This window comes from Aristolochia californica, unplaced genomic scaffold, assembly GCF_029961685.1.
Source record: "Aristolochia californica isolate CCGP_79_NKW_82.1479 unplaced genomic scaffold, dmAriCali1.0.hap1 SCAF_1, whole genome shotgun sequence".
In the NCBI taxonomy this organism is placed as follows: Eukaryota; Viridiplantae; Streptophyta; class Magnoliopsida; order Piperales; family Aristolochiaceae; genus Aristolochia; species Aristolochia californica.
Window position 1 is genome coordinate 51,768,182 of NW_027181770.1, and position 16,975 is coordinate 51,785,156.

General features: G+C 36.6%; 1 protein-coding gene across 2 annotated transcripts; it reads right to left on the reverse strand.

Annotated features, from left to right (window-relative positions):
* Window positions 1-180: 180 nt before the first annotated feature.
* On the reverse strand, window positions 181-15,327 carry LOC137950322 (uncharacterized). 2 transcript variants are annotated; one of them, XM_068796731.1, is made up of 5 exons: window positions 15,215-15,327; window positions 14,870-14,963; window positions 7,924-8,035; window positions 559-630; window positions 181-479 (listed from the first exon to the last, which is right to left on the reverse strand). In XM_068796731.1, the coding sequence occupies exons 2-5, from the start codon at window positions 14,902-14,904 to the stop codon at window positions 396-398; spliced, it is 303 nt and encodes a 100-aa protein (XP_068652832.1). In that variant the 5' UTR covers window positions 14,905-14,963; window positions 15,215-15,327; the 3' UTR covers window positions 181-395. The 2 variants fall into 2 exon arrangements, with proteins under 2 accessions (XP_068652832.1, XP_068652822.1); XM_068796721.1 differs by having other exon boundaries at window positions 14,870-15,029.
* Window positions 15,328-16,975: the final 1,648 nt, after the last annotated feature.

Sequence of the window (16,975 nt, forward strand, 5' to 3'; positions counted from 1 at the left end):
GCCACCACGGTTATGTTCCTTGAGCCGATAATCTGTGTTTTACAGTTACTACTACGGTATTACTGTGGGAGGACCAGAGCAAGCAAAAGATTTGCTATAGGCGACAGTCCACAAAATCGAAGCTCGACTCTTTTGCGAAGAAACTAAAGAAAAGAAGTAGAGAAACACCATTTTACATTTCTGTTTCATATCCATCATAAGACAGAAGCTATCTGAGAAGCAGTAACAAAATTGGAAGGGCCAAAGTAGAAACAATTTGCAGTTTTGGGGCAACTGACATGAAATATATGGCCAATTGGCGGGGTATACTGTGGGAAAAATGCTTGAATACGAATCCTTTCTCAAACACAACAAGATATTCAGGTGGTCTCAAGAGTACCAGCTTACTGGGGCAGTCAGTTTCTTGTGCTGCACTTCAACTTCTCGTTCTCAAGTTCTTGATTCATGGACTCCACTCTCTCGAGCAAATTTATATTTTCCTATCGACAGTGATTAAAATTTCACAAAGCACGAGAAAAAAATAAAGCAAGAAACTAGAAAATGCATTTAAACTGTCACCTTTTGGAGCATGGTCAAACTCCTATTCAAGCTCGCTGTCTCCTGGATCTTCTTCTCCAAAGCTTGTTTTACCTGTCAATACAGAAAATCCCATTAATCCCCAAAGGAAAGGTTAGGCACCATTAAGGCTTCATATATATCTATCCCACTTAGGTTTCCTTGCCCGTTATCTCAATAATGGGTCCATACCCATGAGGCTTTAATAGATGGACAGGACCGCAAATGTAAATAAGCAAGAAAGAGGGGAATGGGAAAAAAAAAAAATTGCAGCACAGGAACAACAGGAAGCAAGAAATGAGCTATTCACACCAACACAGATAACTTGCCAAAAATTAGGTAACTTCAAGCTTTTAATACAATTTTAATTGATTTGAAAATAATAAAAATGAGTAGTTTTTCATTTCTCAGAAGAAAGTGGTAAAAAAGCCTAAATGAGGCTAAATCAGGGGTACAGATGTCAGATTAGGCCAGCCCTGTGCAGCTAAAAACCTACCTTTTTGTGTTTCATCAACTTTGGAACATTTCGTACCAATGTAGGCTACTCAAACATTAGAGTGAAAACCACTGTGAAGGTTAAAAAAAAAAAACCTAATCTAAAGTGAAAGCCATCATAAAGTGTCTCTAATCTCCCAGAGGGCTGACATATAGAACAACTAGGCGGCATAGTAATGACGAAGTGGCTACCTTATTCAGTCAAGGTTGACATAAAGTGTTTCATCAGTTCTATAACTTTTGGCATATTGAATAAGCAACTAATGGCAAAAGAGTGAAATTTTCAGATCATTCACCAATCAAATTAATGCCAACTTCTTGAAGGAATTCTTTCTACATCCTCATTTTTGGTGAATGCACTGGATTGTGTGAACTTGAAGAAAAAGACCAGGTGAACGAGAAGATAAAAAAGGAGTGATGAATGCAAAATCTCCACTTATTGTAGCTAGTTCTCCCACATTATACAGGAAGTACAATAAGGATATTGAAAAATTGTAAAGATTGAAAAGAATATAGAGACAGAATGAGAGGAGGAAAGAGAGCTCTGAATTTTAGCCTCCTTGCGGGTCGTGCGTCACCCCCTTCTCTATTAAATGGAGTGATTCGTACAATGACAAAAATAACCCTCCTTACACTAAACTCTAAACCTTACACTTAATCTCTTAAACTTATATCTCCCATTCTACATATCTAAATTACATCAAATTTGAACTATAAACATAACAAAACATATAGAACAAGATGATATGGAAATATGTAACATATACTGAGGTAAAATGACTAAAATACCCCTGAATAGATTTTCTAGCACTCCCCCTCAAGCTGGAGCATATATGTCCATAAGGTCCAACATGTTGCAAAAAATCATAAATTCACGTTTTCCCAAAGCCTTAGTGACAACATCTCCAAGATGATCTTCAAAACGGACATATGGGGTGATTACATCCTTTCTCATAACAACATCCGAAATAAAATGACAATCCACCTCTGTATGTTTTGTCCTTTCATGAAACACTAGATTTCTAGCAATAAAAATTGTTACTTAATTGCTACAATACATTGTCACAGGTTCATTCTGACCGAAACCCAACTCTTGTGTCACAGACCTCACCCATCAATTCACTGACAGTGTGAGCCATTTCTTTATATTCTGCTTCAGCACTAGACCGAACTACAACATTTTGTTTCTTACTTTTCCAACTTTTCAAGTTTCTACCCAAAAACACAATATCCAGTAGTAGACTTCCACTCCAGTCTGGAACCAACATAGTCAACATAAAAAAAAACTTCAACTTTCTGATGATCACTGGGTTTAAAGAAGAGACCTTTCCTAGGTGATCTATTTAAATATTTCAAGATTAGATGTGAAATTTCCAAATGGATTTGACCTAGGCCTTCCATAACTTGACTCATCACACTCACTGCAAAGGAGATATCTGGATGCATTACGGTAGCATATATAAGTTTGCGAACCAATCTCTGGTACATTATCTTATCATTGAGTTCTACACTTTAATCATCATGGAGATCATGTCCAACTTCCATTGGGGTATCAACTGGTTTGCCTTCCAACAAACCATATTCTTGTAACATATCTGTTACATACTTCCTCTGTGTCAATACAAGGCCTTCCTTATTTCTTGCCATTTCAATGCCCAAAAAAAAAAAATCGTAAACCAAGGTCCTTAGTCTGAAAAATATTTGGCTAGATAGAATTTAACCTCTTCAATGTTAGTCACATCATTACCAAACAAAATAATATCATCCACATATACCAGCAACACCACAACACTAGATGACCGTTTCAAGACAAACAATGATGGTCACAATGGCTTCCAGTGAACCCCACTAACATCACCACTTGGCTGAATTTCTCAAACTACGCCCATGGACTCTATTGTAGGCCATTATTTGCTTTCATGAATCTACAAACTTTATCCACCTCCCTCTGAACAACATACCTGAGAGGTTACTTTATAAAGACTTCATTTTCCAGATTATCATACAAGAAAACATTTTTATATCCAACTGATATAAGGACTTCCCTAATTCATAACAAGAGAGACTAAAATTCTGACAGAAGATAACCTAGCAATCAGAGAGAATGTTTCAAACACATCAATGTCATATGTATGTGTATGCCTTAACTACCAACTGAACCTTGAACCTATCATTAGAGCCATCGGCCTAATATTTCACTGTGTACACCCATCTTGTATAGGAGCAAAACATTTGTATCCTTTCTGTGAGAGAGAATACCCTAAAAAAATACACTTGACTGCACGAGTAGACAATTTATCTCTGGATTGACCAACACAACCAAAAACACGAGGCAACACATGAAACAATAGAGCAAATGGAAGCAAAATCTGGATAAGGATTTTACCCTCGAGGACAAAAGAGGGCATTCTGTTGACAAGGAAACAAACAATAAAAATAGCATCATCACAATATAACTTGTGTACATTGATATGAAACATTATTATATGTGCCATTTTCAACAAATGACGATTTTTGCATTCAACTACTCCATTTTGTTGAGGAGTAAATACACAAAATGTTTGATGAGTAAGTCCTTGACTTAAACAAAAAATATCAAACTTTTGATTAATGAACTCAAGATCATTATAATTATACAATATATGAATAGAAGCGGCAAACTGATTTTTATTTCATTATAAAAAGTTTGAAATACATCAAAATGTTGAGTATCTAGCTAATACTACCCAAAAGACCGGCCTATTAGGAGCGGAAGGCATAAGTACTTAACCAAGGACCACAACAATACACCTCCGTCATGAACCGACGACCACAGCGGATTTTACCCACATAACGACAAGGGGTTAGCTACGTCCGGGCGACATGATGCCCGCAGACATGGGGAATTGAACTCGCAATGTAGCGCCTGCTCTAATACCAAACGTTGAGTACCTAGCCAATACTACCCAAAAGACCGGCCTATTAGGAGCGAAAGACATAGGTACTTAACCCATGACCACAACACAAAAACTTTAGATTTCTCCTAGAGGAGATATATTGAAATAGACCTAATCAATAAAGGAAATGACGTACCTATAACCAAACAAACTAGTTACAAGACAAGGACTCCAATCATCTAAATGAACAACCTCGAACAACTGACTAGTCTTGTGATGCGAGATTAGAAATGGATTTAATTGTGCTTGCCCAGTTCACACGATTCATATTGAAAGGAAAGACTAGAAGAAATTCAGGAAAGAGCTGAATCAGTTTTGTCAAAGATGGATGACCTAATTGCAAATGCCACTATAGAGGTGAGATTACAGACTGCAACACATGTAATATATTATTTGGCAAGTGGCTCTCCAAATAATACAATCCGCCTTTCTCACGAGCATAACCAACCATCTTCTTCGTCATGAGATCATAAAATACACAATGAGTAGGATAGAAGAACAAAAACCAATTCATTGACTTAGTTAGTTGATTAACTGACAACAGATTTAAAGCCAATCGAGGAGAGAAGAAAGACATAAGAGTAACAGTACCAACTCCTTGAACAAATGAAACAAACCCATAAGCTAGATTAACATGTCTAACAATAAAAGACTCTTTCAGATTAGAAAACAAAGACGACATACCTAACATATGAGTGGTAGCCCATGAGTCAAGAACCCAAGAAGACGATGGACGCCATGAAGAGCTGATATACAGAGTTTGCCAGAGTGGCGGTAGGTGCAGAAGCTTGAGCCATAGAAGCTGAAGGGGAGGTAAAAATTTGTTGTTGTTGCTACGGTAATTGTTGCATCTCATCTAGAGCCCTTGGTGTAACAATGTTCACCACCTTAATCAGAGTTTCACCTACTACGAATGGTCAAATTTGCCCATGCTGATTTACAAAATTTAATCCAGCACCTATCCCAGAAGTGGTTTGTTCTTCCAAAATGGTTACATTTCCTCTTGGACTTGCCATCACCTTTGCCTTGGCCTCAACTTGATCCATCTCTACCTCTGCCTCCGCCACTACTGTTATGACCCTTGGATGCTTTGTGAAACCAATAGTATTAAGTGCAGTGGCTTCCACCACTTTAACTCCTTTACCCCACCTTGGATACAACTATATTCTTAGCTTGCATATTTTAGTTAAAAATTGTGGACAGTGTAGGCACATAATTTGAAGTTAGTACTTGGGCTTTAATCCCATCAAATTCAGAACTTAAGCCATTAAGGAATTTGGCAACCAACAGTTGATTCTACTGCTTCCTTAACTCATGTTCATCCGTAGTGAATCGATGATACACATTAATTTCTTGCCAAACTCCAAAACTTCACTGTAGTACTCGGTAACAATCCTATTATCCCTCTTAAGGCCAAAAGAGTCTTAATACTACTCATATACTCGGGATAAATTACTCTCTTGCACATATAAAGATTCAAGTGACACCTACATGGCTTTTGCAGTTTCACGGTTCATGACTTGATTCCTCAACTTGGAATCTATGCTATACACAATCCAAGTCAAAACCCGACTGTCTTCAGCCTCCTAATCATCATTCATAGGAACTGGAGGTTCATCTCGAATATATTTGGACTTCCTCTTGGCTTTCAAGTACATTCGGATAGATTTTGCCCAATTGTGATAGTTTGGTCCAAATAGCCTTTCCAAAGTAATCACAACTGTCTTTCCCATCAAAACTTCTAACTTCTTTAGATGGAGTGTAAACTTCACCTGAATCAACCATACTAGTAGAATAATTTCAAAATCGAACACAGTTTTACTTCCCAAACCACTATGTGTGGACCAAGGACGTGCCCCCACCTCAAAAGATTAGGGTCAGGGCAATAATGTGATGTACGCACTTCAAAAATCTCAAACAACCACAATTACTGCAAATTTCAGAAGAATTAATCCCAAATACACCTCAATTAGGACTGATGTCAGCTTAGGGTAGAATGATGCAAACACTAGGATAGGGTAGGTCGGCTCACATTCCAAGAAATAGGCAATTTGAGCCTAATAAACCCTCATAGGGTAATTAAAAGCTTCAAAACTGCTCAATAGGCAGTAGGATCATTAACCTTAGGGTTATGGCAGAGAAGAATGGGTAAAGATTGAGTTATCACCAACCAGGCAAACACAAAACTTGAGAGATCCCTCTTCTAGGAATTTGTGCCCTTCTATAGAGTGTGTTGACGCCAAACAAGGCCTCCCAGATATGATCTACTGCTTTGATACCATGAAAAATGTAAACATTGAGGAGAATATAGAGAGAGAATGAGAGGAGAGAAAGAGAGCTCTGAATTGAGCCTCGTCGGGGGTCGTGTTCGATACCCCTTATCTATTTAATGAAGTGATTTGTACAATGACAAAAATGCCCCTTCTTACACTTAATCGCTTAACTTCTTATGCCTCTCATTCTACATATCTAAATTACATGAAATTTGAATAATAGACATAACAAAACATGTAGAACAAGATGACATGGAAATATGTAACATATATTAAGGTAAAATAACCAAAATACCCACAATAGATTTTCTAACAGATATGAGGAATAAGGTAACTTCATTATTTAAGAAACTAAAGGAGACAACTAATAATCATCTCATCATCATCGATGGAATCATCAAGGATCATTTCGTCTTTATTCTCCTGGTTTGTTCAGGCTCAGCAGGTGAATTCCACAGAAGCTGAAAGCAAAGCCCTACTTACAGGAATCAAGTTGTATGAGAACTAATTGTTAGAATCAGTAGCCGTAGACCGAGATTCTCCTATAGTAATTTCTTGGATGGTTAAAAGCTCCGCCCCTCCATGGAAGCTGGGATATGTGTATGAGGAAATTTGACTCATTGCTGGCCTCTTGTTGGTCAAATGGAAGCATGTCCTTGGATCAGCCAATAGCCTGCCTGATTGCCGAGCCAAAGGAGTCTCCCACCAGGTCTTAGCTGTCGACACTCTCCCATAGTAACTTGGAAATTAAATTATCCATGTACCATCAAGAACTATTATATTGTAATTTTAAGCACGTTTTTAACAAAAGCACCAAAAGAAATCATGAGTGGTTGCCACCAGAACAGCTTGAAAAGGTTGGATCATGGTCTACCCAGACGGAGCAAATTTGTTAATATTTCTTAATATTAACTCTAATATAAGTTTTTAATCAGACAGACATAAGTTCCAGCTGCCCTTCAAACAATTTAAAAAATAATCATTTTTTACTGAAAAAGCTGCACCTGGCATCATTTGTCTTATTGTCAGCGTAAAATTTCTGCATATGAATGGATAATCAAGTACACCACTACAGAGATTGCATGAAAATGCTTCTAATTTCTAAGTAAAATAATCCTGATATACATCACACTCATTCCATATGTAGTTCATCTTCATTTGGGGACCAGTCTAAACCTCTTCTTTTCAGCACTTCACATATAGTTAGGGCAAATTCCAGACTTCAACCTTGAATTGTCACAGGCTCACACAATTAAGAAAAGAATTTCATAGAACTTAAATGTATATCAAAATACCCATCTTGGAGAACCAGAAACGAATTGTATGAGGGAAAAGCCGTATTGTAGTGCCCACAACAAAGATAACAGTTTCCCTGGAAGCTGCTGACAGCATGCTCAGCGAGTGAGTTGATGCAACTACTATAATTCTCCTATCTGTATTGTCAAACGTCAGAAAGGAGAACTACAACAATAGATGCACGTTGAAGGAAGAAAGTCTAATGTTTACTTCCAGAAAGGACACAATTTAGTGAGAGAAGGTAATTTTTGGTGCCAAAAGACCTCAACAGAACCTCTAAAAGCTTGTGTTCAATATTTACTAAAAACTAAAGCCTGAATCTACAGTTAACATGATGTATAAGTGAAGGGTGGAAAAGATATATATACCTGTATCAGCTCCCTCAAACGTAGCGTACCCCTTTCCACTTCTTCATCATATTTCAGTCTCCATTCAGCTGATTCTTCCATAGCATCCTTGTTAGCAAGATCAAACTGTCTTCTGCAAGATGTGAGGTATAATGAGATGAATTTCATCATAATGTAAAGCAGAAAACGGTATATGTTTCCCAGTAGGCAACATCCAAAGAAGTCAAGATTCAATAACAGTCGAATCTGATAAGTTGTGGAGTCTAATTAACGCTTTTACACAGAGTCAGCACGCGGATTTCACACTTATATTTCGGTTGCCCGAGTTTTCTCTTGGCATTTTGGGGCAATTGTCATTAGGGTGATTGATGATCATGAGTTGGGAGTGAGAGAGGTTAGAGAAAAACACAAAGAGAATGGTGTGTGCAAATTTCTCTTGTAAACTTCTTCTTCATCATAGTGAATCATTGCAGTGGCGGAAGGACAGGACATAGTCTCACCTTGAGGTGAACCTGTATAAAAATTGTGTGTTCGTGCTTGATTATTTCTTCTTCTACAATTATTATTACTGTCGATAGTATTGAATTAGGGTGTCTAATTCCTAACAGAATCTTCAAAGATCTTGGAATAAGTATAGTCTTGTGAAGAACTTTCAAATAGCAGAGACCACAATATAGTATGTTACATTCATACTTCAACTATTTATTTATATTTTTCAATTGTCAAATGATGCATTTACTAGTTACTATTATTACAATTTTTTTATTTCTAATAAGAGGTTGAACCTTCCATACCAATAATGTCTACTATGAACAATGCAGAATGTATCATCAATATCAACTAACCTTTCATGTAACATATTGTTTAATATTATAAGGAAACCATATAACATTTTAAAAAAAAAATTTCATGTTGTGAAATTACTCTGGATAGGCTAGAAACTTTGTGGAACAGGCAAATTAGGCAACTGAATCAGAGTAACAAGTACCCAACCCATGCTTCAGTAAAATATAAATTAGAAAAAAGGAAGTTTTACCTATACAACTCCAACTGAGTCATAAACCTTTTATTTGTACTTGTTATTAACTAGCCGAGTCCAAACAAAGGAGAACTTAATACATATAATTAGGAATACTAAGTGACTAATACAATTCAAGCCCAAGTCTATAGAACTTTAAATTTAATTAACTAGTAAAATAATCTGCTCTTATTGTCTAACTAGATACCCAATCAATTGAGGTCCTCTTTAGGATACAGAGACTTGAAAGGTAGTGAAAGAGGAGAGGAATGAAAATTGAAAGGTACCATTAATCAAGCTTCATGTGGAGTTCTCCTTGTTAATGAAGTAGATTTTTTTTTTGAGCTGCACCAAGATAAGTTCTTTTTCTCTTATGAGATTTTTTTTTTTTTTTTTGAGAAGAGTTGTAAAAGTATTCAAAAAGAAAAATTACAAACCTAGAGACTAAAAAGACATTTCCTCCACAACAAGATGTTGGAGGGTAACGCCTTTTTTCGCTTGAACATCGGCTAAATGATTAGCGGATCTTGGAACATGTTTCCAAGTGCATAATAAAACAGAAGTTAAATTACAAATTTCATCAAAAATCTTCCAATGATACCAAGGAGGTTTTGATGGCTTGGAGCACCAGTTTATAATGACTTTAGAATCCCCTTCAACCAAGAGAGCACCATCCTTTTTTTGTTTGAAGAGCTTCAGCCGTTGAGCAAGCCATGTAATTCCGCACAAGTAGAGTCTGACACTCCAATTGGACCCGCATAAGTGAAGAGAAGATTCGCTTGATCATCGTGAATTACTCCGCCAAATCCAGCTGGGCCCGGACACCCGAAAGCACTTCCATCAAAATTTAATTTAAAGTGTCCAGAGGAGGTCTAGTCCATTCTACCATAATAGGAACCTTCAAAGTAAGAGACATATTCGCAACATTTCGCCAATTTTTCCTCATATTTGTTGCTCTTAGATCACAGAATTCTTTGCGAAGGAGAACCCAAGAGCTAACTTAACCGACTATCTAATCACAAAGAATATTCCGAGGAATAGCTTTCTGATTGAATTTGCGATTGTTTCTTTCTTTCCATAAATTCCACGCAATGTGTCCAACACAACAAGATATTAAAATTTTCCCTAACTTCGGAAGACGAGAGCTAACCAAAGTTAAAATAGTGTTTTGCAAATCTGGCGAAGGGCAATATAATAAACCGATTTTGTCCATTAATTCGGTCCAAATCTTATGAGCATATTCGCAATGTAGAAGCATGTGATCTGCTGTTTCAGGAGATGTGTTACAAAATGGGCATTCTGGATTGGGAGTATTAATGCCTCGTCTTTGCAAAGCGTTAGAAGTTAAGATTTTCTTACGACATACCGTCCAGATAAAAAACTTGATGCGAGGAGGAATCGGGAGCGACCATGCAAAAGCAGCAGGATGTTCTGCGTGGAGAGGCGGGTATGAAATCATATGATGGTACGTTGAAGCTGTAGAGAACATACCTTGTTTGTTGGGCGTCCAGATGAGTGTATCGGCAGAGTTTTTTAAGGCCACACCAGAAAGTAAATTGATCAGATTATTGTTGATAGTTTTCTTATCTCTGAAAGATGGTTTATGGATGGCTTTCTCTAAGCTGAATAAGAAGCTGGTGATTATATTCTTTGCTTTGAAAGTGGCTCGCCCATAGTGATTATGCTCAATTTTTTATTCCCCATGCAAGACTGATTGTGTTATTGCTCTCTTGCATAGTATGTTGATATTTATGATTATTGTACCTTAGTTGAAGGTAACCTGGTTACAAGGAGAAGCAAAAAGTAAAATGTTGTTGTGAGGTCTAGTGCAGAAGCAAAGTACAAAGCTATAGCCCACACAATCAGTGAACTTTTATGGATCAGATCCCTTCTTACTAAATTGGGATTCTATAAAAGAGTTTCTATAAAATTATATTGTGACAACCAAACGGCTATTCATATCACTTCGAATCCTGTCTTCCACAAAAGGATAAAATACATTGAGGTAGACTACCACTTTATATGGGAAAATTTCAAACTTGTATCTTATCTCTCAAACATGTTTCATCACAAGGGCAAGTAGCAGACATTCTTATGAAACCAATCACATTTAAGATTTTAACCACTATATGCGGCAAGCTAGGTATCTATGATGTTTTCTCTCCCCCAACTTGAGGGGGAGTGTTGGAAGACATCTCAAAGTGGCATCAATCATACCTAAAGCAGTGGTGGCAATAGCAGTAGTTGAAGATGCAGGAGAAGATGGAGAAGATACCATCAGAGTTTTCATCCTCTGCAATAATTCATAATCATCATCAGTTATAGTCTTCTTGCCTCTTTTTGACTCAGATTTGTCTTCATTTTCTCATTATTAGCCAATGCCTGATTGGCAATGACCCAGTTTGGTTTGCCATGAAGCTTCCAACAGGTATCCACCAGATGGTTTAGTCCACCATGGTGAGTGTAGACCCAATTATCTATCCTTGAAGAACCAGAGTCAACTCTATGACTTCTTGCTCAACCTCCTCTATAATTTCTACTACGCCCTCAGGTGGTAGAAGATGTACCCTTATTACCTGAGTACATAGAAGATACACTTCAGTATGAAAAGTGGAGGAAAGTTTGGTATTCAAAGTAATGTTGCACTTATGTCATCGAATGATGGAAGTGCAGAGGAGCTGAGAAGTTAAGTCTTAGCCACTTTAAGATATGGCTTGATGTTTGAAAACAAATGGCAGCTACTAAGGTCTCTCGCTGTTTTTTTTTAACTGAGATATCAGTGAAGTAGGGTTGAGCAATCTTCCACTCTTGAATCAGTCATCTAAATTGAGCTAAATATTCATATAAAATGTCTCATTGCTTTGTATTGAACATGTTTTAGAACACAACATATAATTTCTGTAATTTTTCCGTACTAGAATACAACTAAACACAAGTGTCCCAAATTTGTTTTGCAGTCTCAATGTGAACAACATTATTAGCTACATGCTCTTCCATGCTATTAATTAGCCAATTAATAACTAAGGTGTCATTCTTGAGCCATTTCACAGAAGAACTATCTTCTCCATCAATCGGTGGAGATGGTTTGGTTAGGTGGCCTAAGAGGTCTCGAGTAATGAGAAACCTCCTAACTCATTGTGACCAACATAGATAATTAGACATCCCTCTCAAGGGTATGGTGGTAATTTTAAAAAGACCACTCTTACTTCCCATATAGTCTTCAGCCATTAATTAACAAGCATACAATTTCTTATGTGTAATATGTCAATCCAACAAGCAACTTGAGAACAAACCGAGACAATATATAAATCAACTTGAGAAGAAAGAAGCAACTTGAACTCAAATAGTATGCATCATCAATCATTTATCAAAAAGAAGTCCACGAGTTGTCTCATAGAAGGTAGATCCCATACCTTTATCGCACATGAACTTAAATAGGCAAATCAGATTGGAGAGGATCTTCAACCGAGAGAGAATAGAAGATAAGTTATTATCCTGTTTTAAACAATCACTAAATAGGAATAGAATAATATTCATGTGTTGTTCATACCAATTAGAGAGGATTATAATCTTTCTCAATTAGGAAATTATCCCAAATCAAATATATAATCAAACTTGAATCAAATCAGAATCCAACTTGGGTATCATTCAAAGAGGGAAACTTGCCTTCTTTGTCAAATGCACCACCTAGCAATTGAAAAAATGACAATCTCTACTTCTTCTTTCCTTAAACCGATAGGAAATAAACACCACTGAATCTTTTAATAAGAGAAAATTTCAAATCAACCAAAAACAATAGCATTTTCTTCCCTTAAAATAGCACCTCTCGGCTTGCTTCAAGAAGGAAACTTTCCTTCTCTAAATATGCGCCAACTTTAGATGTTTGAATCACAGCCTTTTTTTGCTCTTTTTACCTCAAATCTTTTAGGTAAGTTTCCAAAGAGGATAATACAGCCAAAAATCGTTGCAAAGAACCAGCAACCTTGTCAAAAAAAAAATTCTCCTCGGCACCCTCTAAAACAGTCTATTTCTGAGTTCTTTGGGAAGAAACAAGAAGAGCAGCAACTAATCGATATAATAACTCAAAAAATGGGTAGAAAGCTTAAATCATAGTAAACTCAGATGCCAATAACAAATATAGTGAACCTTGATCCAAATGCAAATTCCAGTCACAAACATCAATATAATATGCAAGAGAGCATTAACAAAATCGGTATTGCATGGGGAATAAAAAGTCAAGCATAAGCACTATGGGCGAACCACTTTCTAAACAAAGAATATAATCACCAGCTTCTTATTCAGATTAGACAAGAAAGTCATCCATAAACCATCTTTCAGAGATAAAAAAAAAATCTATCAGCAATAATCTCAAAGGAGAAAAAGAACTTATCTTGGCGCAACTAAAAAAAAAAAAATTACTTCATTAACAAAGAGAACTCCATGTGAAGCTTGATTAATGGAACCTTTTAATTTTTCATTTTGACGTGGGGATCCTAAATCCATTACTTTGATACCATATTGAATTTAGGATCTCGTGACAAGGTCCTCGACCAAGGTAGAAAAAGAGGAGAGGAAGAAAAGGAGGAGGATAAGAAAAGATAAGAGAAATAGGAGAGAACTTGGCTAGTGAGATGAGAGAGAGAGAGAGAGAGAGTTTGGAAAGAGGAGAAAATTATAGGGACGAATTTGAGAGAGAAGAGGGGAGACTTAATGATCTAACCCACCCTTGTGCTATCCTTATGACAAAACCTTTTAATTACCTCTATTAAGGAATACTCCCACATGGATTACTGAGTACAAAGATCTTGAGTGTATTAGCTGGGAAAGAAGTTCTTAAGTTGGCTAGACATTTTGGGATGGGTCTTGCACCCAACTTTACATGGTATCAGAGTAGGTGCTCTTTTGTGGCTCTATTAGTGGATAGTTTAGGTGTAGGCCCACATATGAGTACCTGCTTTGATACCATGTGAAGTTAGGTCCAAGGCCTCCACCCAAATTTTCCTAAGTTGGCTAGTCATTTTGGGATGGGCCTTGGACCCAACTTCACATTGTATCAGAGCAGGTACTCATAGGTGGGCCTACACTTAAACTATCCACTCATAGAGCCACAAAAGAGGGCCTACACGTAAGGGAGAGTGTTAAGGAATAGTCCCACATGGATTACTGAGTACAAAGATCTTGAGTTTATTAGCTGGGAAAGAGGTTTCCTAAGTTGGTTAGTCATCTTGGGATGGGTCTTGGACCCAACTTTACAACCTCCTTTGCCACCTCCTTAATGTTGGGGAGGTATATACTTTGATACCACTTCGAGATGTCTTCCAACACTTTGAAAGAGTACGAAAGGAAAGGAAACAACGCGAGTACATGTTTATCTTTTACTTTGTGCAGCTTCCATCTTACAGAATCGGGCTAAAACAATAAAATAACAGCAGAAATAAGATACTAAATAGGATAATTGAAATTTAAATTTGAGACTAAACTACATTACCCATTGTTACCATCTTGAATAATAGAATAATAACATCTGAAGAGATACATGCACTTTGATAATCACTTATTAGCAATCAAAGAGCAGGTCACATGTCTCTACAATGCTCTTTTCAATTTCATATTTGATTCAATAATAAGGAAATGCAAGAGTTAGGTATCTTTCAACTTTTTTTCTTTTTGGTTTTTCTTCTCCTTTGTTGTTGTTGTTGCTGTTGTTACATTGTCGTTGTTATCTAGTAAATAAAGGTATCAATCCACCACCGTTGCAGCAACCTTTGTAAGAGACTAATAATTTCATTGTACGGAGAAGAAATAGTTCTTCATCCTCGCCAATGCATTCATACTCCCTTAATGGTAGAAGAAAGGAATATTTCTGCTTGCAAAAAACTAATAAAATGAGTCACCAATATGAAAAAGATGAACATGCCTTTGGAAAAGAGAAGGAACTAAAGAGCTAACCTTATAATTTCTGTTTCTTCCTTAGAGATGGTCATATCAATAGCCCAGAGCCTAAGATAAACGGCCACGCCAAGAAATAGAACCAAAAGCAAACCTATAAAAACCGGGCTTCTCAACAAACTCATATTCGAATTCCTCCTCTCAAATCTGTAATCACAGCCTGACAATAGCAGTTCGGATTCCCGCTGATGTTTGTTAAAAATCTTTACTCTTCATGACCCACTTCGCAGTGGTCTCGTCTCAAGGAAGGAAAAGATAAAAACAAACGCTCGGACAACGAAGAGCAGGCGAGCTCTATAATGGAAATTTATTCATGCAAACTATTAATCTCGGACGAAAACGCACCAGAGCTGCGATTTCAGAGAAAATTTTGTGCCGAGTCTGATGCGCGTTGTACTTCACATACTGCTGGTCAGGATTCTGAAAGAACCATCGGACATCACGTTTTAATAGCGAGAGCTTGAAATGAGGCCTCGGTATTTCTCAAGAAATCTGCGCTGTAAGGATATCTAATTATAGTTCCGGTATAGTTTCAAAGTGAACCGGAATTAAGATGGTGGGATCCCTATCCGAATTCGAAATTAGCCGTTGGATATATATCCAATGGAGCAAAATTAATTACCTTCTTGCCTGTTTTTTCAGCTACCCTAACCTCTGATGAGCAAGAGAATAAGATGAAAAACTTAGAGATGCATATGCATATGCCAACAACCTTGAGATTCATAACCCCCCACCCACCCCCCCCCCCCCCCGCTAATAGACTTTATTTTTTGTATAATATGTAATTCTTTAATTTAAAAAAAATTGTAACATTTATTTATTTTTATTTTTCTATGAATCATTAATCAAGGAATAAATAAAAATAAAATAGTATTTTAAAAAATAATTAATTCAGCCAGTGAATTAAAACTAGTTGGCAGAAATTTCTACAAATTTTTTACTAAAAAAATTAAAATTTGATAGTAGAAATTTTCCAACGAACTATTTTCGTTGCCATAGATTTCTACCAACAAATTTACTTTTCACTAGTAGAAATAAACTCTGCAAGTAAATTTTTTTCACTAGCAAAAAATTCTACTAAGGAAAAAAGTTTCACTGGCAGAGGTTATTTCTACCAACGAAATATAAATTTCATTGGCATCTAGAAGTTTTTCAAAAAAGAAAATAAAATCCAATTTTTTGTAGGCAAATGACTTTCCCAACAAATATTTTTGCTAGGAAAGGGTTCTGGCAGCGAAAATTGAAAATCACTAGCAAAACCCTCTACAAACAAAAATCAGCTAGTGAAGTTTTGACTTCTGTTAGTGAAAAATTCACTCGCAAAAGTCGTTTTTGTTGTAGTGAGAAGCATAGAAAACATGGAGCAAAAGAGCGTGAGGGGGAAGAAAAGTGTTTATTTCTAGGGGCAACATATATACACAAGAGATCTCAAGGGGAAGAGAGGAGAAGAAAAAAAAAAAAAGGAAAAGAAAGAGAAGTGTAAAGATGAATTTAAGCAAAGAGGAAGAGGCTTGAATGTTCTACCCCATACCTTGAGGTTGTATTTATAGTTGCTAAAAGGTGTTTACAATGACTACAATGCCTTAGGGTTACATGTTTCAAAAGAAAAAAGACATAAGAAGACATACACCAACTTGCATATTACAATTTTATGTCATCTCTATGGAAGTTCTCCTTATTTACTAGTCATGCCACCCTTACACATGTAGATGTCTTTTAACACTCCCTTCAAGCCGGTGTTTGTAACTTCACTTTGTAAATAATCTTGGTCAAGAAACTTGTGTGCTTGAAAAGAAATTCTAATTTTGTGTGGCTTGAAAAATAAATTTTGATTGCCTTGCTTTGATTCATTTTGTCCTTGTTCACATCTTGCTTGTAGCCTTCATTTTGTTCTCATCATATTCCCCCTCGCACTTGGATATTCTAGTCACATAAACTTTGATTACCATAACACATGAAATTCTTCATTGTAAAATTATACTTCTTCTCAAATGATAGAAACACTCATATTTCAATTCGGAAGGAAGCACAACCACTATAGGATTCAACTTCAAATATGAATTCCTACGCGTAAAGAAAATAAGAAAATGATGTACATTAAATCAA

Excerpts from the sequence above, each read along its gene's own strand:
- LOC137950322 (XM_068796721.1), bottom strand. The coding sequence starts at position 14,994 with ATGAGTTTGTTGAGAAGCCCGGTTTTTATAGGTTTGCTTTTGGTTCTA. Across the intron at positions 8,036-14,869 it reads GAAGAAACAGAAATTATAAG|AAGACAGTTTGATCTTGCTA; the intron begins GTTAGCTCTTTA and ends CACATCTTGCAG. Across the intron at positions 631-7,923 it reads GTTTGAGGGAGCTGATACAG|GTAAAACAAGCTTTGGAGAA; the intron begins GTATATATATCT and ends CTGTATTGACAG.